Source organism: Ranitomeya variabilis, chromosome 4 (genome assembly GCF_051348905.1).
Source record: "Ranitomeya variabilis isolate aRanVar5 chromosome 4, aRanVar5.hap1, whole genome shotgun sequence".
Lineage (NCBI taxonomy): Eukaryota > Metazoa > Chordata > Amphibia > Anura > Dendrobatidae > Ranitomeya > Ranitomeya variabilis.
Window position 1 is genome coordinate 410,796,879 of NC_135235.1, and position 24,349 is coordinate 410,821,227.

Here is a 24,349-nt window from a genome sequence, read left to right on the forward strand (position 1 = left end):
ATACAGTTGTGGCCAAAAGTATTGACACCCCTGCAATTCCGTCAGATAATACTCAGTTTCTTCCTGAAAATGATTGCAAACACAAATTCTTTGTTATGATCTTTATTTAATTTGTCTTAAATGAAAAAGCACAAAAAGAATTGTCCTAAAGCCAAATTGGATATAATTCTACACCAAACACAAAAAAGGGGGTGGACAAAAGTATTGGCACTGTTCGAAAATATCGTAGTTACTCACCGATAACGGTATTTCTCTGATCCCATGACGGCACCACGGAGAGAGACGTATCCGCCCTCAGGAACAGGAAACCCACAGGTTAAAAAGGCGGGACCTCTCCTCCACCTCAGTTGGTTTACAGAACCTTAACAGGACTTCAGCTGTAACTTAATTGGTTATTTACATGCACAGAAAATATCATATACATATATATGCATTCAATTTCTTATTATATTTTTTTTTTTCGACACCTCGTGACTAAACAAAAGTAGTGTGTACACCCACACATGAAAAGGGAGGGAATATACGTGTGCCGTCATGGGATCAGAGAAATACCGTTATCGGTGGGTAACTACAATATTCTCTTACCCCCATGACGGCACCACGGAGAGAATTTCATAGAATGTATATTAGGGTGGGATCACCGCCTCCAGAACTCTTCTACCGAAGGTTAAGTCTGAAGAGGAAGATAGGTCAAGTTGGTAGTGCTTAAAAAATGTAGAAGGTGAGGACCAAGTGGCTGCTCTACATATCTGGTCAATGGATGCTCCAGCTTGCTCTGCCCAAGAGGTTGCTACCGATCTGGTCGAATGAGCCTTAATTGTGTCTGGAACCGCTTCCTCAGATGAGGTGTATGACAGGGTGATGGCATCCCTTACCCATCTTGCCAACGTGGCTTTTGATGCTTTCTGCCCCTTGCTTGGCCCCTGAAAACAGACAAACAGAGCCCTCCCTTTCCTATACTCCCTCGTGGCTGATATATAATGGGTCAAACACCTTTTCACATCTAGAGTGTGCAGTGTCCTTTCTTTTTCATTTTTAGGATTTGGGCAAAAGGATGGTAAGGATATTTCTTGGTTTCTATGAAATTTTGACGCCACTTTAGGGAGGTAGGCTGGATCGGTTCGGAGGACTACTCTGTCTTCTAATATCCGGGTTAAAGGTGGGAATGCTGATAAAGCCTGTAAGTCACTGATCCTGCGGGCTGAGGTCAGTGCCACCAGTAGACAAGTTTTCAGGGAAATTATTTTTAGGGGTGCTTGCGATAAGGGTTCAAAAGGCGCCTTAGTTAGTGCAGCAAGTACCAGATTAAGATCCCAGGGAGGGGAAGTGTGGTGTATGACAGGCCTAGATCTGGATGAAGCCATAATTAACCTTTTTACCCAGTGGTTCCCTGCCAGGTCGTGGTTGTAAAGGGCCCCTAATGCTGCGATTTGAACTTTTAGGGTACTTGTTGCCAAGCCTTTTTCTAGCCCTTTTTGGAGGAATTCCAGAATCTCCCGAATTGGGACCTCTTCTGTTAAGCTGACACCTGAACTAGAGAGGAATTTTTTTCCAGACTTTGCTATACGCCCTTGTAGTTACCGGCTTTCTACTGGCCAATAGTGTTGAAACTAGATTTTGAGAGAACCCCCTCCCAGTTAAAAGTTCCCTCTCAAATTCCATGCTGTCATGTGCAAACTTTTTATTTGTGGATGATTTATCGGTCCCTGGTACAGGAGATTTGGGATATCTGGGAGGACCCAAGGAACTGATATGGACATTAGGCGTAGCCACGGGAACCATGTTCTTTTTGGCCAGAACGGGGATATCATTATCACTCTTGCCCTGTCCTCCCTGATCATCTTCAGAACTAGTGGAACTAGAGCTAATGGAGGAAAGGCGTAAGCCAGTTGGAAATTCCAGGGAATTTGAAAGGAGTCTAGGGTCACTGGGTTCCCCCGTGGATCTATTGAGCAGAATGCCTGAGTTTTTCGGTTTTGACTGTTCGCAAACAGATCTATATCTGGGGTTCCCCAATTATCTACTATGAGACTGAATATCTCCTGGTTTAACTCCCATTCCCCCTGTTTTAGTTGTGTTCTGCTTAGAAAATCTGCCATCCGATTTTCTGTCCCTTTGATGTGAAGGGCTGTCAGGGAGAGCAGGTTGGTTTCTACTTGTGACAATAGATTTCGTCACTTTCATCAGAGGATGTGACCTTGTTCCCCCCTGATGATTTAAATACGCCACTACTACCCTGTTGTCCGTCAGAATTCTCACGTGATGGGAATGGAGGGAGGTTAGAAAGTGGTTGAGGGCATACTTCACCGCTAACAGCTCTTTCATATTCGAAGTGAGGGATTTTTCTTCCCCTGACCATGGACCTTGAGCCACTTGACCTTTTAGGTGAGCCCCCCAACCCCATGGACTTGCATCCGTGGTTAGGGTTATTGAGACTGGCCATACCCATGGTACCCCCTTTGAGAGATTGGCCGGGTCTGTCCATTAAACTAAAGAAGCTATTGTTAGTGAAGATATTTTTAATCGCTTCTCTAAATCTCCCTTTGAGCGGCTTTCTGCTTCTAAAACTTCCCACTGGAGATCTCTGGAATGCCCTTGGGCCCATTGAACCACCGGAATGCAGGCTGTCATTGACCCTAGTATGGACATTGCCTTTCTCAAAGTAACGACTGGGGAAGGTCTTAAATTGTCCACTAGTTTTATCATGTTGGACACTTACATCTGGAAGGCGACATTCCTGTTTTACAGAATCTATTATTATCCCCAAGTATTGTTGAATTTGAGTTGGGAAAATTCTGGATTTTTCTAGGTTCAATAACCAACCTAGACTTGACAGGGCTGTCATCACTTTGTCTAGCTGCTGAATGCAATGGAGAGAAGATCTGCCCATCACTAGGTCGTTCAGATAAGGGACAATCAACACATTTTGCTCCCTTATGTGGGCCATTACTTCTGCCATTAGTTTTGTGAATACCCTCGGGGCTATGGCAAGGCCATGTATTGATAATGTTTCAGCTCTCCGTGCATCATTACTGCCACCCTGAGATATTTTTGAAAGTCTGGATGGATCGGCACATGGTAGTATGCGTCTTTCAGGTCTATGACAGTCATGAAGCAAGACGGATGAAGGGTTCTGACACATGACTTTATTGTTTCTATCTTGAAACTTTCTGTCACTAGGTATTTGTTCAACCTATTCAGGTTTATTATTACCCTGAAAGTCCCGTCCGGCTTCGTCCGAAGAAAAAGGGGAGAGTAGAAACCTGTTGTCTCCTCCTGTTGTGGAACTTCCTGAAGGACATTTTTGGTTAGGAGATTGTGGACTTCTTCCTGGATGCTCAGCTGTTCGGTCTCGGATTGTCTTTGTGGTGTTATAACGAATTGATGGTGTGGCCTTGTATGAAATTTCGGCTTCAGGCCTGTTTCTATTATTGTTCAAAGTCCAGCTGCTCCCTGATATTTTTTCCCAGGCTTGGAGAAAGTATGTCAGTCTCCCTCCTACCTGGGGCGCACCTTCATTGGGGCTGTTTCTTATTATCTGGCTTGTTGAACATGAAGCCTCTCCCTTTGAATTTTTTATCTTCCCATCCATCTTTCTGATTCTTTGGCGGACGTTTACGCATAAATTTCCTCCCTCCAAAGGGCCGCCTATAGGATTGGTTGGGAAATCCTGGAAACGCTTTTTTCTTGTCTACAGCTTTTTCAAGGATATCGTCCAATGTAGGTCCAAACAAAAATTCCCCTTCGCACGGTATGGAACAGTTTTGCTTTTGTTTGCAAATCACCCGGCCAGCACTTCAGCCATAGTGCCCTTCTGCCTGCATTTGAAAATGAAGCTGATCTTGCTGTCAGCCTGACCGAGTCTCTGGAGGCGTCTGCCAAATATGCTGCAGCTCCCCTCATGACTGATACGGAGTCTAATATAGACTCCCTTGGAGTTTTATTTTTTAATTGGGTCTCCAGGTGATCCAGCCATACCATTAAGGCTCTTGCTGTGCATGTGGCAGCTATCCCTGGTTTTAAACTCCCGCTAGCTGCTTCCCAGCATCCTTTTAAGAATACGTCAGCTCTTTTATCCATGGGGTCTTTAAAGGGTCCCCATATCCTCAAAGGGTAGAGTGAATTTTTTCGACGCTTTCACAATAGCGACATCCAATTTTGGCGCTTTACCCCACGAGGAACAGGCTGGATCATCAAATGGATACTTCCTCTTAGGGGTCAAAAGGACTTTTTTATCTGGTCTTTTCCACTCTCTTTATTAGCGCCTGTATTTTTTCATTTAACGGGAACACCCTACGTCTCTTTTGTTCAAGGCCCCCAAACATAAGGTCTTGTGCGGTTTTTTTTAGCACAAGTATCTGTCAGCCCCATGGTGGTTCTAACCATTTTAACTAACGCATCCGTTTCCTCAATAGGAAAACAGTTACGTCCCCCTTCTGAGGATGAAGAGCATGAAGCTGAGGAAGACGTAGAGCTATCCGAACTATAATGGATACTATCTTCTTCACTGGAACTGTAATTTGGGGATTTATTTCTGCGTTTCCTCTTACGGTTTTTTACCCCTTTTAGCGCATCTTCTACCTGGGTTTTTATTAGGTCTTTGAGCTCAGATGCAAATATTGGGGTTTCTTCATTTATAGTATTCTGTATGCATAAGGCACAGAGCTTTTTTGCCCATGTGGCTGGTAAATCTGCCGAGCAGAGTGGGCACACTTTATTTTTGGTTTTCGCCTTGCACTTCTTTCCCGGTTCTGGTCTTGAGGATGCCTCCTCCATCTGAACCGCAGTTCTTCTCCCGGATCCACCAGAGCCTCGGCTGTCCTGGGATCCAGAGCTGTGGCGTTGCGCAGGTCCCTGCTTCATTTGCGTGCGACGGCGCTCCTGCGAGTCTTCTTCCCGTGGGGTTTGCGGAGTCTCCTCCATCTGCTGCTCTCTTCCACTCATATTGGTGGTATTTTGAGCAGCGGTGATAGATTCCCCGCCGATTTTATCTTGAAAAGCGCGGCGCAAGGCAACTTCCGGTTTACCCAGAGGTGCCCTGCGCCGCCCCGGAAGTGACCCCTGCGCATTAAGCGCCGCCGGACCTCGCGCGCGCTTCAACTGTCGGCTCCCAGGAGGGACGGAGGGAACGCTGCAGCCGCCGCTGCTTCCATTTTTGTGCCTCCCGTAGGTGACCGCCGTCACCACCTCCCATGGGCCCAAAAAAACGGCGGTGCTGCACCAGGTAGCCGCCGCTACCTATTACCTTTTTTTTTTTTTTTTTTTTTTTTTAAGAGAAGAGGCAGACTTGGATCCTCTTCACTGCCTCTTCCCGGCACGTCTCTACAGGGCCCGCCGACCCCAGAACCGCGCCTTCAGGGGGAGACCTCCATCTGAGACCGCGGCAGGGCCCCCCGCTGCCTGGATTCGGCCCGATGGTCCCTGGTATCCCGCGACGATCTGGTAAGCTGTAGGTTCCCAGTCAGGGACAGGAAACCGAACTGAGGTGGAGGAGAGGTCCTGCCTTTTTAACCTGTGGGTTTCCTGTCCCTGAGGGCGGATCCCTCTCTCTCCGTGGTGCCGTCATGGGTGTAAGAGAAATCATGTGATGCTTCTCTAATTTGTGTAATTAACATCACCTGTAACTTACCTGTGGCACCAAACAGGTGTTGGCAATAACTAAATCACACTTGCAGCCAGTTGACATGGATTAAAGTTGAATCAACCTCTGTCCTGTGTCCTTGTGTGTACCACATTGAGCATGGAGAAAAGAAAGAACTGTCCGAGGACTTGAGAAACCAAATTGTGAGGAAGCATGAGCAATCTCAAGGCTACAAATCCATCTCCAAAGACCTGAATGTTCCTGAGTCTACCGTGCGCAATGTCATCAAGACGTTTAAAGCTCATGGCACTGTGGCTAACCTCCCTAGATGTGGACGGAAAAGAAAAATTGACAAGAGATTTCAACGCAAGATTGTGCGGATGTTGGATAAAGAACCTCAACTAACATCCAAACAAGTTCAAGCTGCCCTGCAGTCCGAGGGTTCAATAGTGTCAACCCGTACTATCCGTTGGCGTCTGAATGAAAAGGGACTGTATGGTAGGGGACCCAGGAAGACCCCACTTCTTACCCCGAGACATAAAAAAGCCAGGCTGGAGTTTGCCAAAACTTACCTGAAAAAGCCTAAAACGTTTTGGAAGAATGTTCTCTGGTCAGATGAGACACAAGTAGAGCTTTTTGGGCAAAGGCATCAACATGGAGTTTACAGGAGAAAAAAAGAGGCATTCAAAGAAAAGAACACGGTCCCTACAGTCAAACATGGCGGAGGTTCCCTGATGTTTTGGGGTTGCTTTGCTGCCTCTGGCACTGGACTGCTTGACCGTGTGCATGGCATTATGAAGTCTGAAGACTACCAACAAATTTTGCAGCATAATGTAGGGCCCAGTGTGAGAAAGCTGGGTCTCCCTCAGAGGTCATGGGTCTTCCAGCAGAACAATGACCCTAAACACACTTCAAAAAAGCACTAGAACATGGTTTAAGAGAAAGCACTGGGGACTTCTAAGGTGGCCAGCAATGAGTCCAGACCTGAATCCCATAGAACACCTGTGGAGAGATCTAAAAATGGCAGTTTGGAAAAGGCACCCTTCAAATATCAGGGACCTGGAGCAGTTTGCCAAAGAAAAATTGTCTAAAATTCCAGCAGAGCATTTTAAGAAACTCATTGATGGTTACCGGAAGTGGTTGGTCACAGTTATTTTGGCTAAAGGTTGTGCAACCAAGTATTAGGCTGAGGGTGCCAATACTTTTGTCTGGCCCATTTTTGGAGTTTTGTGTGAAATGATCAATGTTTTGCTTTTTGCTTCAGTCTCTTTTGTGTTTTTTCATTTAAGACAAATCAAATGAAGATAATACCAAAGAATTTGTGATTGCAATCATTTTCAGGAAGAAACTGAGTATTATCTGACAGAATTGCAAGGGTGTCAATACTTTTGTCCACAACTGTAGATGTCAACTGAAGACCAATTCAATATGCTAATCAAGTATGGGGGATTGACTAGAATCTGTTGAAGTCACCAGCTACCATTTGGACTGTAATAGAGTCACCACAGACCGAGGGCATTCTCCGGAAGCCATCCATTACCAATAAGAGCGATATTGCTAGTAAAAGGATAGTGAAGCTTTGAGACCTTAGTGAAAACAGATCTACAAGCCCCAAGTCAGTGGCTGTAACCAGGCAAAAGCCAAAGCACCCGCACTGTGCACACCACTGAGTCATACTCCACCGAAGGTCCCATCAAGTCCCACTGAGGCGGACAGCCAAGGAAAATCCTAGACCTAACATGTCAGGCTCTTCCACAACTATGAAGCGACCCGAAAACCTTCAGGCAGGCTAAACATGAGCCAACCAAAACATGTATTCAGAGAAGGTAAACATAATGTAATAGCTTTATTAATATGTAATCAAAAATCATGATAAACACATGATTACACAACAAAAGATGAAAACATGAAATTAAAACCGTATATGTATGAGGGGGGCAGGGTATGCTAGATGAATTGACAAAAATGAAAAAAATCAAGGTGCAATAATTCACTGTTGGGCTGCTGCACAATACAGGATAATAATACCATAGTGTAATGAAAAAAAGTGCATAGTGCAGTCATCTTCATTATAGCTCGTACAGATAATATCTTCATTATACTAATAATAATATCCAAGTGGAAAATATATGGTGTATAAAGAGATAAAGTAAGTCAAAATCTGAATAGCCAGCAGCCACAATGAGTATTGATTATATGGATAGATATTGCATCAATGCAACATAACTAACATCAATACCAACCCAAATGGCATACCACTGCCCCCTCACACCACACTTGGGTATTATTAGTAGTATAATGAAGATGACTGCACTATGCACTCTCTCATTACTTAATGCACTATGGTATTATTATCCTTTATTGTGCAGCAGCCCAACAGTGAATTTCCTGTCCACATAGCTTGTAATTTGTATTATTGCATATTGATTTTTTTCATTTTTGCCAATTCACCTGGCATACCCTGCTCCCCTCACACATATACAGTTTTAATTTTGTTTTTTAATCTTTTGTTGTGTAATCGTGTTTTTTAATTATATATTAATAAAGCTATTACATTATATTTACCTTCTCTGAGTACATTTTTGTTTCGGTTGGCATTTATATGGTATTCATAGGTTGTTATATTATTTATGGTATTTCTTTTCTATATAGGTATTCTTAGTTTAGGCTAAACATGAGACCTGAGGTGGCAGACCAACCACCAGAAACTAAACAAGATCAGACAGCCGAGCCATGGAGGCTCACCAGCCGAGCCATGGAGGCTCACCAGCCGAGCCATGGAGGCTCAACAGCCGAGCCATGGAGGCTCAACAGCCGAGCCATGGAGGCTCAACAGCCGAGCCATGGAGGCTCAACAGCCGAGCCATGGAGGCTCAACAGCCGAGCCATGGAGGCTCAACAGCCGAGCCATGGAGGCTCAACAGCCGAGCCATGGAGGCTCAACAGCCGAGCCATGGAGGCTCACCAACTCAAAAAAAAAAAAAAAAACAGTACACAGGTAAGGGTGCTTACCTGTCGCAGCCTCCAAACAAATGCACTATCAAGGTGCAGCGGACCCAAGTTAAAATGGCAACTACACAGGTGCAATAATACCGATGAGGCAGCCAGCCTACAATCAGGGATTGGCCGCTTGGCACACCAGTGCAGACAAATAAACTGTATGTGGCGTGTTCACACAGAAATGCAGTAGGCTTGTGTATTGTGGCCATAATATAAACCAATACCTTGCATACATTATTATGTTTTTGTGCACTTTATATCTTTCAGGGTGCAGTTGGACCCTAGTTGGCGCTGTATACTGTGGCCGCTGTTCACACAGGATGCATTAGTCAACACTGATTAAGCCCGCCATATGGCGTCACTAATAGGCTTTGAGTCAGATGCTTTGCATTTCTGTGTGAACACGCCACATACAGATTATTTGTCTGCATTGGTGTGCCAAGCGGCCAATCCCTGATTGTAGGCTGGCTGCCTTATCGGTATTATTGCACCTGTGTAGTTGCCATTTTAACTTGGGTCCGCTGCACCTTGATAGTGCATTTGTTTGGAGGCCGCGACAGGTAAGCACCCTTACCTGTGTACTGTTTTTTGTTTGTTTTTTTCTAGAAGTGAGTGGAGGTTCTTCCTCTTATGGTGTTTTTTAGGCTCAACAGCCTGAATAAACAAGATATATAGCTACAGATGGGATTCAATACACAAGTACTATGCAAGACTTTAATAAAAAACACAACACAGGATCTGTTAACAAGACAGACTCTTTTAGCCAACTAAGCCAAGCCACCCAAGCGAGAATTGCCAGGCTGCAAGCCACCTTCCCAGGCTGTGCTACCAAACCACAAAGCTCTAGGCCAAACATAGGTAGATACTGAATCATTAAACGTAGATTCTCCCAGACTAGTTAGAATTTCAAAGCCTTACTGGGTCCCTGTACTCACTGCCTTTCTTACTAGAGGTTGCTATAGGACACACCATAGTGTTCCATGATTAACAGCTGCTGCTCCAGCCATGTACTCAAGGCTCCTACATCAATAGGACAGGAAACCACATTGAAGGAGGAAGTGGGGGTTTCTTTTTTTATTTTGCGCTCGGGGCTTCCTGTCCAGTAATAGGGGAGGATCCTATTCTCTCGTGTGCTGTCATGGGTGAGGGGAAAAAAATGCAAATTTGACAATTTCACACAAAACTCCAAAAGTGGTCAGGACAAATTGTTGGCACCCTCAACTTAATACTTGGATGTATATCCATTGTAATAAATACCATATATATATATACTCGTGTATAAACAGAGTTTTTCAGCACTTTTTTTGTGCTGAAAACGCCCACCCCCCTCCCCTCAGCTTATACACGAGTCACGGTCCAGAAAGCTGGCGGGGGAGGGGGGTGGAGCAACGAGTGTCTGGTCCATTTTGGGGGTTTTGTGTGAAATTATGTGCAATTTGCCTTTTTATCCCTCTGTTACTTTGTGTTGCTCCAATTTACACAAAGGAAATAAATGAGTATAACAAAATGTGTAATTACAGTAAATTTCTGGAATAATTTTGACGGTGCAAACACTTTCGGCCGTAACTGTATACACAGACTTACCACAAAGAACATCTGCCGCTGGTCCTTATGAGGCAATAAGAAAAGCCGGAGCACAGTTGTGTATGGTATTTTATAATCAAAGGTTTTTCCGTGCAAGTGGAGGAAGGATGGATAGATTCGTATGTCATAGCGACCACGGGGAGTAAGGCACTGCAACTCCCGAAATATGCAGACTGCGTCGCCTGTTGCCTGGATGACATCTGCCTTCGAGAGGACGTTTTTAGCAAAAGCCTAAATGCAGAGGGAGAAATTTAAGTAGATGACAACAAGCACAAACAAGCAGACATGGTAAATGGTTACACCAAAAGGAAGCTACACAGGATGCTGCAGAAAACCTCCCAAAGATGTGCACTAGAATCAATTACATACCACTAAAGTAGTAACACAACACAGGTACCTTCTCAAAGAGCAGATGAGTATAGACCATGTGTGGAACGAGAATGGGGATTGTATTGGCCATGGTGATTCTCAGAAAGCACATTAAAAACTTAATCTTAAATGTATTTATTACCTACTGTATACCAAACTAGTAGATAGCTTTTGCTTGCAGGTTGAGTTTCCTTGTAAGAGGTGCGGATCTGAAGTAAATAACGCCACCCATGGTCATTGTCCATACAGACAGCTTTGTCATGGGGTTGTTTTACAAGGGGTTGTTCTGACAAGGAACTAAGTGCGAAACGAGTGTCTGGTGAGTTTCTTTCATTGACTTGTGAGTCCTTTCCACTTCTGCACTTACATTTCCTATGGGAGTTATACTTTTTCTACCTCTTGATACTTTTATTTTGACATTGTCTGCTTACCACTTACATGGTTTTATGCTAACTGGTATCTGTTTGTAATGAGATTACAAAGATTACATTTTGAATATCTTGTTATACCATTATATTGATCTCTGGCATTTATCATTTAGTGCTTAATCCTATTTCAATTACAATATCCGATTTGTATCATGCTATTCGCTCATCAGCTTTAACTATCTTTGTCTTAAGTTTTGTGACAATCTTTTTTTTTTAAATTATATCTTTAATCCCTTTCCAACATCGGGCGTAATAATACACCAATGTCAGACTCCCTCCCTTTGATGTGGGCTCCAGTGGTAAACCCACATCTTTCCTGGCACATGTCAGCTGCTTTGAACAGCTGACGTGTGCCCGGAATAGCCGTGGGTGGAATAGCGATCCACCCGCAGCTATTAAACCGTTAAATGCCGCTGTCAAACGCTGACAGCGGCATTTAACTCGCACTTCCGGCCGGAAACCCACATCACGTGATCGCGGGTCACCGATTCATTGGCATGACAACCAGAGGTCTCCGTTCAATAACGGGCGATCAAAAGATCGTATCTACACCAAAATGGTATCATTAAAAATGTCAGCTCGGTGCGCAAAAAATAAGCCCTCACCCAACCTGAGATCACAAAAAATGGAGACGCTATGGGTATCGGAAAAATGGCGCAATTTTTATTTTTTTTTTTAACAAAGTTTGGATTTGTTTTTCTTCACTAAGGCTACGTTCACATTTGCGTTGTGCGCCGCAGCGTCAGCGATGCAACGCACACAAAAATGCAACAAAACACACGCTAAAACGCTGCGTTTTGCGACGCATGCGTCCTTTTTTGCCGAAAGTTGGACGCAAAAAAAATGCAACTTGCTGCGTTTCCTGCGCCCAACGCTTGCGGCCAAAAAAACGCATGCGTCGCGAAACGCAGCACAACGCATGTCCATGCGCCCCCATGTTAAATATAGGGGCGCATGATGCATGCGGCGACCGACGCTGCGGCGCCGAACGCTAATGTGAACGTAGACTTCCATAAAAAAGAACCTAGACATGTTTGGTGTTCATGATCTCGTAATGACCTGGAGAATCATAATGGCTGGTCAGTTTTAGCATTTAGTGAAACTGGTGAAAAAGTCAAACAAAAAACAAGTGTGGGATTGTACCTTTTTTTTGCAATTTCACCGCACTTGGAATTTTTTTCCCGTTTTCTAGTACAAGACATGCAAAAACCAATGATGTTGTTCAAATGTACAACTTGTCCTGCAAAAAACAAGCCCTCACCATATTGATGGAAAAATAAAAAAAGTTATGGCTCTAAGAAGAAGGGGAGCAAAAAACGAAAGCCGAAAATACCTCCGGGGTTAAGGGGTCAATAGAAGCTAAATTTTACTGAGTGAACTGTTGCCTTGCACTTCTCTTTCAGAAGTTTTCTTCCCCTTTTAAACAAGTCAAAACAAAAAAAAAATTACCTCTACTGGATCTCCACCATCCTCTTGTGTGGGGGGGACATAGAAACGAATCTCCATGAGTGAAACATCCGAATCATCATTCTGGTGAAACTCCAGTGTAACTTCGTTCTTCCCAGTGGTACACTGAGATACATTACTTAGAGGGAGTTCAAATGCCGGCTGTTCTCCGATATCAAATGACAGTAGTTGTCCTACACAAGCAAACAAGACAAGGTTATAAAGACAGATATACTGTACAGCCCCTGGCAAAAATTATGGAATCACCGGCCTTGGAGGATGTTCATTCAGTTGTTTAATTTTGTAGAAAAAAAAGCCGATCACAGACATGGCACAAAACTAAAGTCATTTTAAATGGCAACTTTCTGGCTTTAAGAAACACTAAAAGAAATCAAGAACTAAAAATGTGGTAGTCAGTAATGGTTACTTATTTTAACCAAGCATAGGGAAAAAAATTCTATGGAATCACTAAATTCTGAGGAAAAAATTTTGGAATCACCCTGTAAATTTTCATACCCAAAAATAACACCTGCATCAAATTAGATCTGCTCGCTAGTCTGCATCTAAAAAGGAGTGATCACACCTTGGAGAGCGGTTGCACCAAGTGGACTGACATGAATCATGATTGCTCCAACACGAGAGATGTCAATTGAAACAAAGGAGAAGATTATCAAACTCTTAAAAGAGGGTAAATCATCACACAATGTTGCAAAAGATGTTGGTTGTTCACAGTCAGCTGTGTCTAAAATCTGGACCAAATACAAAAACATGGGAAGGTTGTTAAAGGCAAACATACTGGTAGACCAAGGAAGACAAAGCGTCCAGACTGGAAACTTAAAGCAATATGTCTCCAAAACAGGAAATGCACAACAAAACAAATGAGGAACGAATGGGTGGAAGCTGGAGTAAACGTCTGTGACCAAACTGTAAGAAACCGCCTAAAGGAAATGGGATTTACATACAGAAAAGCTAAACGAAAGCCATCATTAACACCTAAATAGAAAAAAAACAAGGTTACAATGGGCTAAGGAAAAGCAATCGTGGACTGTGGATGACTGGATGAAAGTCATATTCAGTGATGAATCGCAAATCTGCATTGGGCAAGGTGATGATGCTGGAACTTTTGTTTGGTGCCATTCCAAGGAGATTTATAAAGATGACTGCCTGAAGAGAACATGTAAATTTCCACAGTCATTGATGATATGGGGCTGCATGTCAGGTAAAGGCACTGGGGAGATGGCTGTCATTACATCTTCAATAAAATAAGTTTATGTTGATATTTTTGACACTTTTCTTATCCCATGAAAGGATGTTTGAGGATTATGAAATCATTTCTCAAGATGATAATGCATCCTGCCACAGAGCAAAAACTGAAAACATTCCTGGAAAAAAGACACATAAGGTAAATGTCATGGCCTGCAAATAGTCCGGATCTCAATCCAATTGAAAATCTTTGGTGGAAGTTGAAGAAAATGATCCATGACAAGGCTCCAACCTGCAAAGCTGATCTGGCAACAGCAATCAGAGAAAGTTGGAGCCAGATTGATGAAGAGTACTGTTTGGCACTCATTAAGTTCATGCCTCAGAGACTGCAAGCTGTTATAAAAGCCAGAGGTGGTGCAACAAAATACTAGTGATGTTTTGGAGTGTTTTTTTGTTTGATTGTTTTTCATGATTCCATAATTTTTTCCTCAGAATTGAGTGATTCCATAATTTTTCCCCTATGCTTGGTTAAAAAAAGTAACCATTACTGACTACCACAATTGTTGTTCTTGATTTCTTTTGGTGCTTCTTAAAGCCAGAAAGTTGCCATTTGAAATGACTTTAGTTTTGTGCCATGTCTGTGATCTGCTTTTTTTCTACAAAATTAAACAACTGAATGAACATCCTCCAAGGCCGGTGATGCCATAATTTTTGCCAGGGGATGTACTATTCTTACACCATAGTTTGAAGGTCCATCACCTTGGTCATATAAAAACAATGGGCATGGGGAAGTCAGTGCGCCTACATACCACCTGCCATGAGGGCGAATTATATATATATATATATATATATATATATATATATATATATATATATATATATATATATATATATATATATATATATATATATATATATATATATATATATATATATATTTTTTTTTTTTAAATATCTAGGTACATGATAATATTTTGGGGAATTATATAGGAAATCCTATAATCAAGCAGACGCACCTCCAAACCTTACGTTGCCCCAATTCCATCCTTTCACACACAGATCCTTTTCTACCAAATCCACTTGGAAATGCGTCTTGAAAAAGTCAGAAAGCTTCTCATATTCCTGTGGAGAAAAGGAAAGAGGATTTTCTTCAGATTAAAAACACTGCTCAGTTCACCACGTGAAAGGTTAAACTTCCAACCAACATACTTGAGTGAATGAAACTGAGCTACTGTATCAAATGTCGACACCTGGAGGAGAAAGAATACTTGGGGTGGGGGGACGCTTATGTGGAAGGCTATAAAGAACACTCACCCCCTCCCTGAATCCATCATACTTATAAACATGGCCGGCACGTGTTAAAAGTTTGATTCCGTGCCCAAGTGCTACCCGGCGCCACATGCCCTCCGACAGATCAGCGGCTGCAATATTTTCCACTTTCCCGGTCTTATTGTTCTTGTACATGAGGCCAGTCTTGGATAAACGTAGACGTCCATCGTTCTAGTACAGAAGTAAAAACAGTATAGTGATAAATAAAAATGCACAAACCATCATCCAACATGACTGACAAATCAATGCGTACATCGTTTATTGTTATTAAAACTCAAGTTATTAAATTGTTTTAGTTAGTAAGCTGGCATGTAAATAAGCAAGTTTGCAATTGACTTGCTTTGTCTATCCATCAGCTGTCATTCTACTGATATGAGGGCTTTTATCTTCTATAGTGTTCAGCTTGCTTCCTTGGTCACTAGTGCTTGCACAGACCCTGGCCAGGAGTGCGCAGTAGTGATGGGCGAACCTGTGGATGTTCAGGTCTGGCCTACCATAAAAAAAAAAAAAAAAAAAAATTTGGATCGGGTAACAGGTCCCCATTCAGATTAATGGGGGGCCCAAACATCCGTTGTTTGACATTTACCAATATGGGGTATACATATATATCAAAGAACGTTAGAGGTAGGCCTCTAAAAGTTGTTACTTCAGGCATCATGAACACCCTTAAAAATTGTATAGCAAGGGTAGCTTGCTCACCCTCTTAATATGGTGGTGGAAGAGGATGAGAAGGAGAGGACGACACCAAAAAGAAAAATCCTGAAGCGTATACCCATGTTTGAGTGGGAAAAGGTACATGGGAATAGACCAGAAAAAAAAACATAAAAAAAAAAAACCAAACACTAGATTTGAGTTTATGTTCCAATGCTGTCATCTGGTGCTATTGAGAACTGTGAACCAATCCAGCCCCTGTTTATTTCTATAAGAGTCAGCCTTTTCAGTTTACAAGTGGATGCGCCTAACAAAATGCTAGCGGCAGGGAAGGCCAGGACCTCCAAGGAGTAGAGAGACAGTCCATGCCACGTGTCTACCTTAATTACACAAACAGTTGTAAGGAACAGTGGATTTAGAGGACGCTGGTATGGTACTTCTTCAGCATCTTCCAAAACTATTCCCTTCTTGTCAGAGTACCCCGCGCATCAGGGCCTGTGCGGTGGGAGGGTCTGAGAAAACTGTCCCAGACCTTTGAAATGGGTTCCCCTGCATCTGGTGTGTGCCTCCCTCATCTCTACTGCTTGGTTGTTGAAGGAACTGTTACCTCTGCCACCAGCATTGACAGATGTGAATTTTTTTCGTTTTTTTTTTTTTTTTTTTTTTTTTTTTTACTAGTTCTTCAACTAGGGCCTTCTGGTACTGCAACATTTTATTAGCCCTCTCCACCTGTCATGGACAGGGAACTGGTGTGGCTGTAAAACAGGGTAAGTGGCAGTGGTGTCACCTGTAGACATGGTTTCTGTACCCTGGAGTTCAGCCCAATTAATCGGGGGCTTTGCTGTCAAGTGCCTGAGCATGCTGGTGGTTGCGCTGCCCCTACTGATGCTGGCATGGCAGATATTGCAAATGACCTTTCTCCTGTGTTGGTGCTCTGGGAACACTTGCCCACCTTCTGTCTCTTCCCACCCCACTGCCTCTTCCAGACTGTTGGGCTACAGATCCCTCCACCTGTGCGCTGCTGTCCTTGCTCTGCATGTCACCTTCCCAGGTTGGGTCAGTGAATTAATTGTCCACCACCTCGTCTTCCAGTTCCGAACCCTGGTCCTCCTCCTGACTTGCTGATGTAACATCACTTGTTGGCAATTGTGTCTCATCCACCTCTTGCGACAGTAATTGCATTTTCCCACCGTCGCTCTCTTGCGAGCGTGGTTACTAGTGATGAGCGAGTGTACTCGTTGCTCGGGTTTTCCCCGAGCATGCTCGGGTGGTTGCCGAGTATTTGTGATTGCTCGGAGATTTCGTTTTCCTTGCCGCACCTACATGATTTACAGCTGTTACACAGCTTGAATACATGTGGGGATTCACTAGCAACCAGGCAACCCCCACATGTACTCAGGCTGGCTAGCAGCCATAAATCATGCAGCTGCGTCAACAAAAACGAAATCTCCACGCAGTTACAAATACTCGGAGACCACCCGGGTATGCTCGGGAAAACCCGAGCAACTAGTATACTCGCTCATCACTAATGGCTACGCAAATATTTGTCCATCGCTACATGCGATCTTCTCATGTCCCGCCAGAAACAGGCAGGGCGAGAGGCCTGAATCTATAAATGGAAATGTGAACAGCTCTTCGAAGTGTCCAAGTGTAGGATTACTTGTGTTCGGGCAAACTGCATGGTGGGAGGAAGGAGGATCAGAGGGAAGACTATGTGGTCCAGAATCACTGCTACTGAGGCTGGACTGTGTGGAAGATGGGGGTGCTGGCAGAGTAATGGAAGCATTATCTGCTCTCTATCCAACAACCTTTTCACACTGGTCTGGCTTCAAGAATGGTGCTCCACGCTCCCCTACAAAGTGGGACAAGAAGCTAGACCCAATACAATGTGTTTGTTGTGCTCCCAAAGCAGGTACAGTTCACCTTGCACACTCTGTCTGCTCTCAACCATCACGTCCACTAGCCCATCTCTTAGGCCGGGGTCACACTTGCAAGTGCAATGCGAGAAACTTGCGTGAGTCTCTCGCATCAATACCCAGCACTGCCGCCGGCACTCGGGAACAGAGCGTTCAGCTACATAGAAATACATGCAGCCGCACACTCCGGTCCCGAGTGCCGGGACTCGATGTGAGATTCTCGCATTGAACTCACAAGTGTGACCCAGGCCTTACTCTGAGCCTTGCCAATTTCAAATTCCAAATCATTTATCCCAGTAGAAAAACTTTGCAGTAAACTATTGCAAGAAAATGTGTCCGCCTCAGATGCACTACTTAGGCTAAGTTCACATTAGTGTATCTGTGTGTAGCGTATCATCTGCATGCGCAAACGCATGCCAAAACGCATTTAAACGCATGACGCAAAAACACCTGCTGCGTTTGTATGCGTTTTTGCGTTGTCTATGCGCATACGTTCGATATTTCCAGGAGGGTGTGGCTCAATGGGCATGTCTCAATCAGCTCTTGGACATGTGCAGTCCGAAATATGCAAGTGCATCGAACGCATGCGTTCCCATAGACAGTAATGGGTTGTTTTGACGCACTCAACCACATGCGCATGCCTGCACATATTTGACGCGACAAAAAATGCAACATGTTGCGTTCGGCGGGCGCCGCGAAACAACATATGCGGACACATCCGCATACAAACTGATGCAAACGCATGTCCCTGCGTACACAATGCTAAATATAACCACACAATACACACGCGGATCGGGACGCAGGTATACCCTGAGCACAGATACGCTAATGTGAATCCGGCCTTACACTGCAGTACCAATATAGCAACGCTATTTGCTACAAGCAGGTCTGGCTATTCTGTTTTGATGCATACCTGAAGCAGTATAAATGATGTATAATACTGAGCCCCGCACACAGGAGGGTGGCACCCTACACCAGCCCTATACGCAGGAGGGTGACACCCTACACCAGCCCCATACACAGGAAGGTGACACCCTACACCAGCCCCATACACAGGAGGGTGACACTACACCAGAAAAAACGTACTATCCTTTAAAACGATATTTTATTACTATTAACTTATCTAAAATTCCAATAAATAAAACTCAATTGTATGCAATCAACATCAGGGAGAAATTAGCAAATATGCCTGACACAGTCCCTGTAGGTGGCCCTAAAGTGTCTTAAACCTACCTACCAGCGGAGGTTGGCACCCTAGAATTCGATATGGCGCCCCCGCTCACCGTCGACTGTCCCTTCTCACCCTAGTAGGGTCCTACTTGCTACCCACACCCAGGTACCCACAGACATACACACACAAATTGACCAATAGGTCACACTAACCAAAAAACGTGAAAAAGTGAAAAAGTGAAAGAAAAATTCTAAAACCACTGCAGACATTGCTGCATAATTACACTAAATAGCATGTACCCCACAGTTACCTCAAAAAAGTTTTTCGAGAAACAAAGAAAAAAAATTTTTTTGGATAGTGCAGAGTTATGGGGTACAGCGGGGCACAGTTGGAGTGTGCTTAGTTAACTATTCAGAGGTCATGAGTAGTGAAGCCTCTAATAGATGTAACAGTAGGTCACTGTCTTAGTTAGTGATTGATGACCTGAAAATCATAGACAGACCAATAAGACTAATGTACAGAGTGGATCCCTAGGCAAGATAGCACCCCTCCGAAAAGGTTATCAGATATATGAGTACACTCAATGGATGTAAGTATTTTGTTGGGTGATATAGATAATACACCCTAGATTGTCCAAAAAATAAAGCAAAATATTCAACAAAGACAAAAAAAACCAACAAAATAGACCCAAATGAAAAAATTATCTGCCTTATAGGGTATCACATATAGTATTTCTCATTTAGTTTAAGGGCTAATGCACACCAGAATACAGAGATGACTGAGAACCATCCCTCATTACTCACTCTATATTAGATGATCTGATAAGCTTATATTGCTATAAGTAGCATATTTGTCTGCACTCTAGATGCCATACGAGTTCCGCATCTTATAACATAGAAAAAAATCAGCAAAACATTAAACAAAATCAAAAGAAAGAAAGAAACACAACACAAATTGGTATCACATATAGTGTCTCTCAATTGCGTTAGATTAGTGCATCTATAAGCCCAAAATATCTGAGGCCAATCCCTTATAGGATATCGCATATAGTATTTCTCATTTAGTTTAAGGGCTAATGCACATCAGAGTACAGAAACAGCTGAGAACCATCTCTCATTACCCTCTCTATAATAGATAGTCTGATACACTTTTATTGCTGTCAGTAACACATTAGTCTGCACTCTAGATGCCATACGAGTTCCGCATCTTATACCATAGAAAAACTTAGCAAAATATTAAACAAAGTCAGAAAAAAAGAAAAACACAAAACAAATAGGTATCACAAAGTGTCTCTCAATAACGTTAGATTAGTGCATCTACAAGCCCAAAACCCACTCCTGTAGCCACTGTTGCTAGACCTCTGAAGCCATTGTTGCTATATCCGAATTTATCCCCTGATGAGCCCCTAAACTGGGAAGGGGTGAAACGCGTAGGGATGGCGAGATGGGACTGAATATGTCACCTACTCAGATAAGTTTTTTTCTTTATGTTTTTTTGTCAAGACAGACCAAGTACAGTACTTGCTTATAGGATAGCAATGAGGGATTGGCCTCAGACATTTTGGGCTTGTAGATGCACTAATCTAATGTTATTGAGAGACAATTCATGTGACACCAATTTGTTTTGTGTTTTTTCCTTTTTTCTGATTTTGTTGAATATTTTGTTAATTTTTTCTTTGCTATAAGATGCGGAACTCGTACGGCATCTAGAGTGCAGACTAATGTGTCACTGACAGCAATAAAAGTGTATCAGATTATCCACTATAGAGAGGGTAATGAGAGATGGTTCTCAGTTGTTTCTGTACTCTGATGTGCATTAGCCCCTAAACCAAATGAGAAATACTATATGCGATATCCTATAAGGGATTGGTCTTAGACATTTTGGGCTTGTAGATGCACTAATCTAACGTTATTGAGAGACACTTTGTGATACCTATTTGTTTTGTGTTTTTCTTTTTTTCTGACTTTGTTTAATATTTTGCTAAGTTTTTCTATGGTATAAGATGCGGAACTCGTATGGCATCTAGAGTGCAGACTAATGTGTTACTGACAGCAATAAAAGTGTATCAGACTATCTATTATAGAGAGGGTAATGAGAGATGGTTCTCAGCTGTTTCTGTACTCTGATGTGCATTAGCCCTTAAACTAAATGAGAAATACTATATGCGATATCCTATAAGGGATTGGCCTCAGATATTTTGGGCTTATAGATGCACTAATCTAACGCAATTGAGAGACACTATATGTGATACCAATTTGTGTTGTGTTTCTTTCTTTCTTTTGATTTTGTTTAATGTTTTGCTGATTTTTTTCTATGTTATAAGATGCGGAACTCGTATGGCATCTAGAGTGCAGACAAATATGCTACTTATAGCAATATAAGCTTATCAGATCATCTAATATAGAGTGAGTAATGAGGGATGGTTCTCAGTCATCTCTGTATTCTGGTGTGCATTAGCCCTTAAACTAAATGAGAAATACTATATGTGATACCCTATAAGGCAGATAATTTTTTCATTTGGGTCTATTTTGTTGGGTTTTTTTGTCTTTGTTGAATATTTTGCTTTATTTTTTGGACAATCTAGGGTGTATTATCTATATCACCCAACAAAATACTTACATCCATTGAGTGTACTCATATATCTGATAACCTTTTCGGAGGGGTGCTATCTTGCCTAGGGATCCACTCTGTACATTAGTCTTATTGGTCTGTCTATGATTTTCAGGTCATCAATCACTAACTAAGACAGTGACCTACTGTTACATCTATTAGAGGCTTCACTACTCATGACCTCTGAATAGTTAACTAAGCACACTCCAACTGTGCCCCGCTGTACCCCATAACTCTGCACTATCCAAAAAAATTTTTTTTCTTTGTTTCTCGAAAAACTTTTTTGAGGTAACTGTGGGGTACATGCTATTTAGTGTAATTATGCAGCAATGTCTGCAGTGGTTTTAGAATTTTTCTTTCACTTTTTCACTTTTTCACGTTTTTTGGTTAGTGTGACCTATTGGTCAATTTGTGTGTGTATGTCTGTGGGTACCTGGGTGTGGGTAGCAAGTAGGACCCTACTAGGGTGAGAAGGGACAGTCGACGGTGAGCGGGGGCGCCATATCGAATTCTAGGGTGCCAACCTCCGCTGGTAGGTAGGTTTAAGACACTTTAGGGCCACCTACAGGGACTGTGTCAGGCATATTTGCTAATTTCTCCCTGATGTTGATTGCATACAATTGAGTTTTATTTATTGGAATTTTAGATAAGTTAATAGTAATAAAATATCGTTTTAAAGGATAGTACGTTTTTTCTGGTTATTCAATTTAATATATCCTTTCAATATTCTAGCTGGTTTTCGACACTACACCAGCCCTATACACAGGAGGGTGACACCCTACACCAGCCCCATACACAGGAGAGTGACACTACACCAGCCCTATACACAGGAGGGTGACACCCTACACCAGCCCCATACACAGGAGAGTGACACTACACCAGCCCTATACACAGGAGGGTGACACCCTACACCAGCCCCATACACAGGAGAGTGACACTACACCAGCCCTATACACAGGAGGGTGACACCCTACACCAGCCCCATACACAGGAGAGTGACACTACACCAGCCCTATACACAGGAGGGTGATACCCTACACCAGCCCCATACACAGGAGAGTGACACTACACCAGCCCTATACACAGGAGGGTGACACCCTACACCAGCCCCATACACAGGAGAGTGACACTACACCAGCCCTATACACAGGAGGGTGATACCCTACACCAGCCCCATACACAGGAGAGTGACACTACACCAGCCCTATACACAGGAGGGTGACACCCTACACCAGCCCCATACACAGGAGAGTGACACTACACCAGCCCTATACACAGGAGGGTGACACCCTACACCAGCCCCATACACAGGAGAGTGACACTACACCAGCCCTATACACAGGAGGGTGATACCCTACACCAGCCCCATACACAGGAGAGTGACACTACACCAGCCCTATACACAGGAGGGTGACACCCTACACCAGCCCCATACACAGGAGAGTGACACTACACCAGCCCTATACACAGGAGGGTGACACACTACACCAGCCCCATACACAGGAGAGTGACACTACACCAGCCCTATACACAGGAGGGTGACACCCTACACCAGCCCCATACACAGGAGAGTGACACTACACCAGCCCTATACACAGGAGGGTGACACTACACCAGCCCCATACACAGGAGGGTGGCACCCTACACCAGCCCCATACACAGGAGGGTGACACCCTACACCAGCCGTATACACAGGAGGGTGGCACCCTACACCAGCCCCATACACAGGAGGGTGATACCCTACACCAGCCCTATACACAGGAGGGTGACACCCTACACCAGCCCCATACACAGGAGAGTGACACTACACCAGCCCTATACACAGGAGGGTGACACTACACCAGTCCCATACACAGGAGGGTGACACCCTACACCAGCCCTATACACAGGAGGGTGGCACCCTACACCAGCCCTATACACAGGCTGACACACGCACGTACAGGAATGCATGGACGAAGCAATCCACTACATATGTGCAGGGTCCAGGACTATTTCCTGCGGAGGAACACACAGCTGTGCACATACATGACGACAGTACTATTACAGTTCCAGCGCAGTGTGTGACGGGCGGGGGAGAAGCGGCCATTCTTACCATAGAGCCCTTCACCTCCTGATAGATATCGTTAAACTCCAGCGTGTCCGCCATTGTGTCACGTGTCCTGCGGTACCGGCGCTACTTCTCTTCCCGCCAGAGCACACTCAGCCGCCGGAAGTCAGTATGGAGCACTTCCTGGGGGACTTGGGGCTTCCATCATTCGAGTGCCGCCTACTTAGGCCTGTCTACTATCTCAGCAAACGTGAAGCATCGGCCATATTGTGGTTGGAATTTCTTCCTTCGGAAGTTCTGGCGCAGCGGCACTGGCGTTAGCATGTAGTAACACATTTGTCCTGTAGTGGCCACTGCGGTACCAGCTGATGCCTTTCTGAGAGAAGGAGCAGTAGACAGGTAGTGATTGCAGAATAGCCCGGATTGGTGCAGGGCTCAAGTGGGAGTAATATGATTGGTGCATGGCTAATGTGGGAGGGAGTCTGCTTGGTGCAGGGCTCAGGTAGGAGAAGTCTGATTGGTTCAGGGTTTAAGTAGACTGAGCCATGTGATTTTGAATTGAGAAACAAAGTTGGTCAAGAAGATGCTATTTGAGGATGGGTGAGAGCAGATGACAGGAGAAATCAGTGGGGACAGGACAGCAGCAGGAAAATCAGCTGATGGGAGGGAAAGAAGTGACAACACAGCAACAGCATGCCTGATAACAGAAAGCAGCAGCATAATCCAGCTACGAGGACGAGGAAGTCATAGCTAGTAGGGAAGTCAGTGAGAGGTGTCACCTGGTAGTGTGAGTATCAAAGTGATGGGAGAAGTATCTGCATTGTGTACAGTGACCGAGACTGACACTAATTATACTGGGAACAGCACCGTCATCTCAGAGACATTAGTCGGGACATACTAAAAAGAATGAAGAAAAGGAATAAATAAAAAGAATGAACATAATAACTTTTAGGTCCAAAGAGATGGAGAGGTGTTATAGATTTCTTATGCATCTTGGATATGAAATGAACACGA

At 43.7% G+C, this 24,349-nt stretch overlaps 1 protein-coding gene across 1 annotated transcript in view; it reads right to left on the bottom strand.

The window, feature by feature from the left end:
- Positions 1–23,699, bottom strand: part of SSRP1 (structure specific recognition protein 1) — a 72,800-nt gene extending 49,101 nt beyond the window's left edge. Inside the window, exons 1-5 of the mRNA XM_077251174.1 lie at positions 23,381–23,699; positions 14,926–15,111; positions 14,628–14,733; positions 12,412–12,602; positions 10,166–10,396 (exon numbers count right to left, since the gene is read on the bottom strand). Of these exons, the coding sequence (XP_077107289.1) occupies positions 10,166–10,396; positions 12,412–12,602; positions 14,628–14,733; positions 14,926–15,111; positions 23,381–23,434 (768 nt within the window). The 5' untranslated portion in view covers positions 23,435–23,699. The remainder of the gene's footprint in view (positions 1–10,165; positions 10,397–12,411; positions 12,603–14,627; positions 14,734–14,925; positions 15,112–23,380) is intronic.
- Between the last annotated feature and the right edge of the window lie 650 nt (positions 23,700–24,349).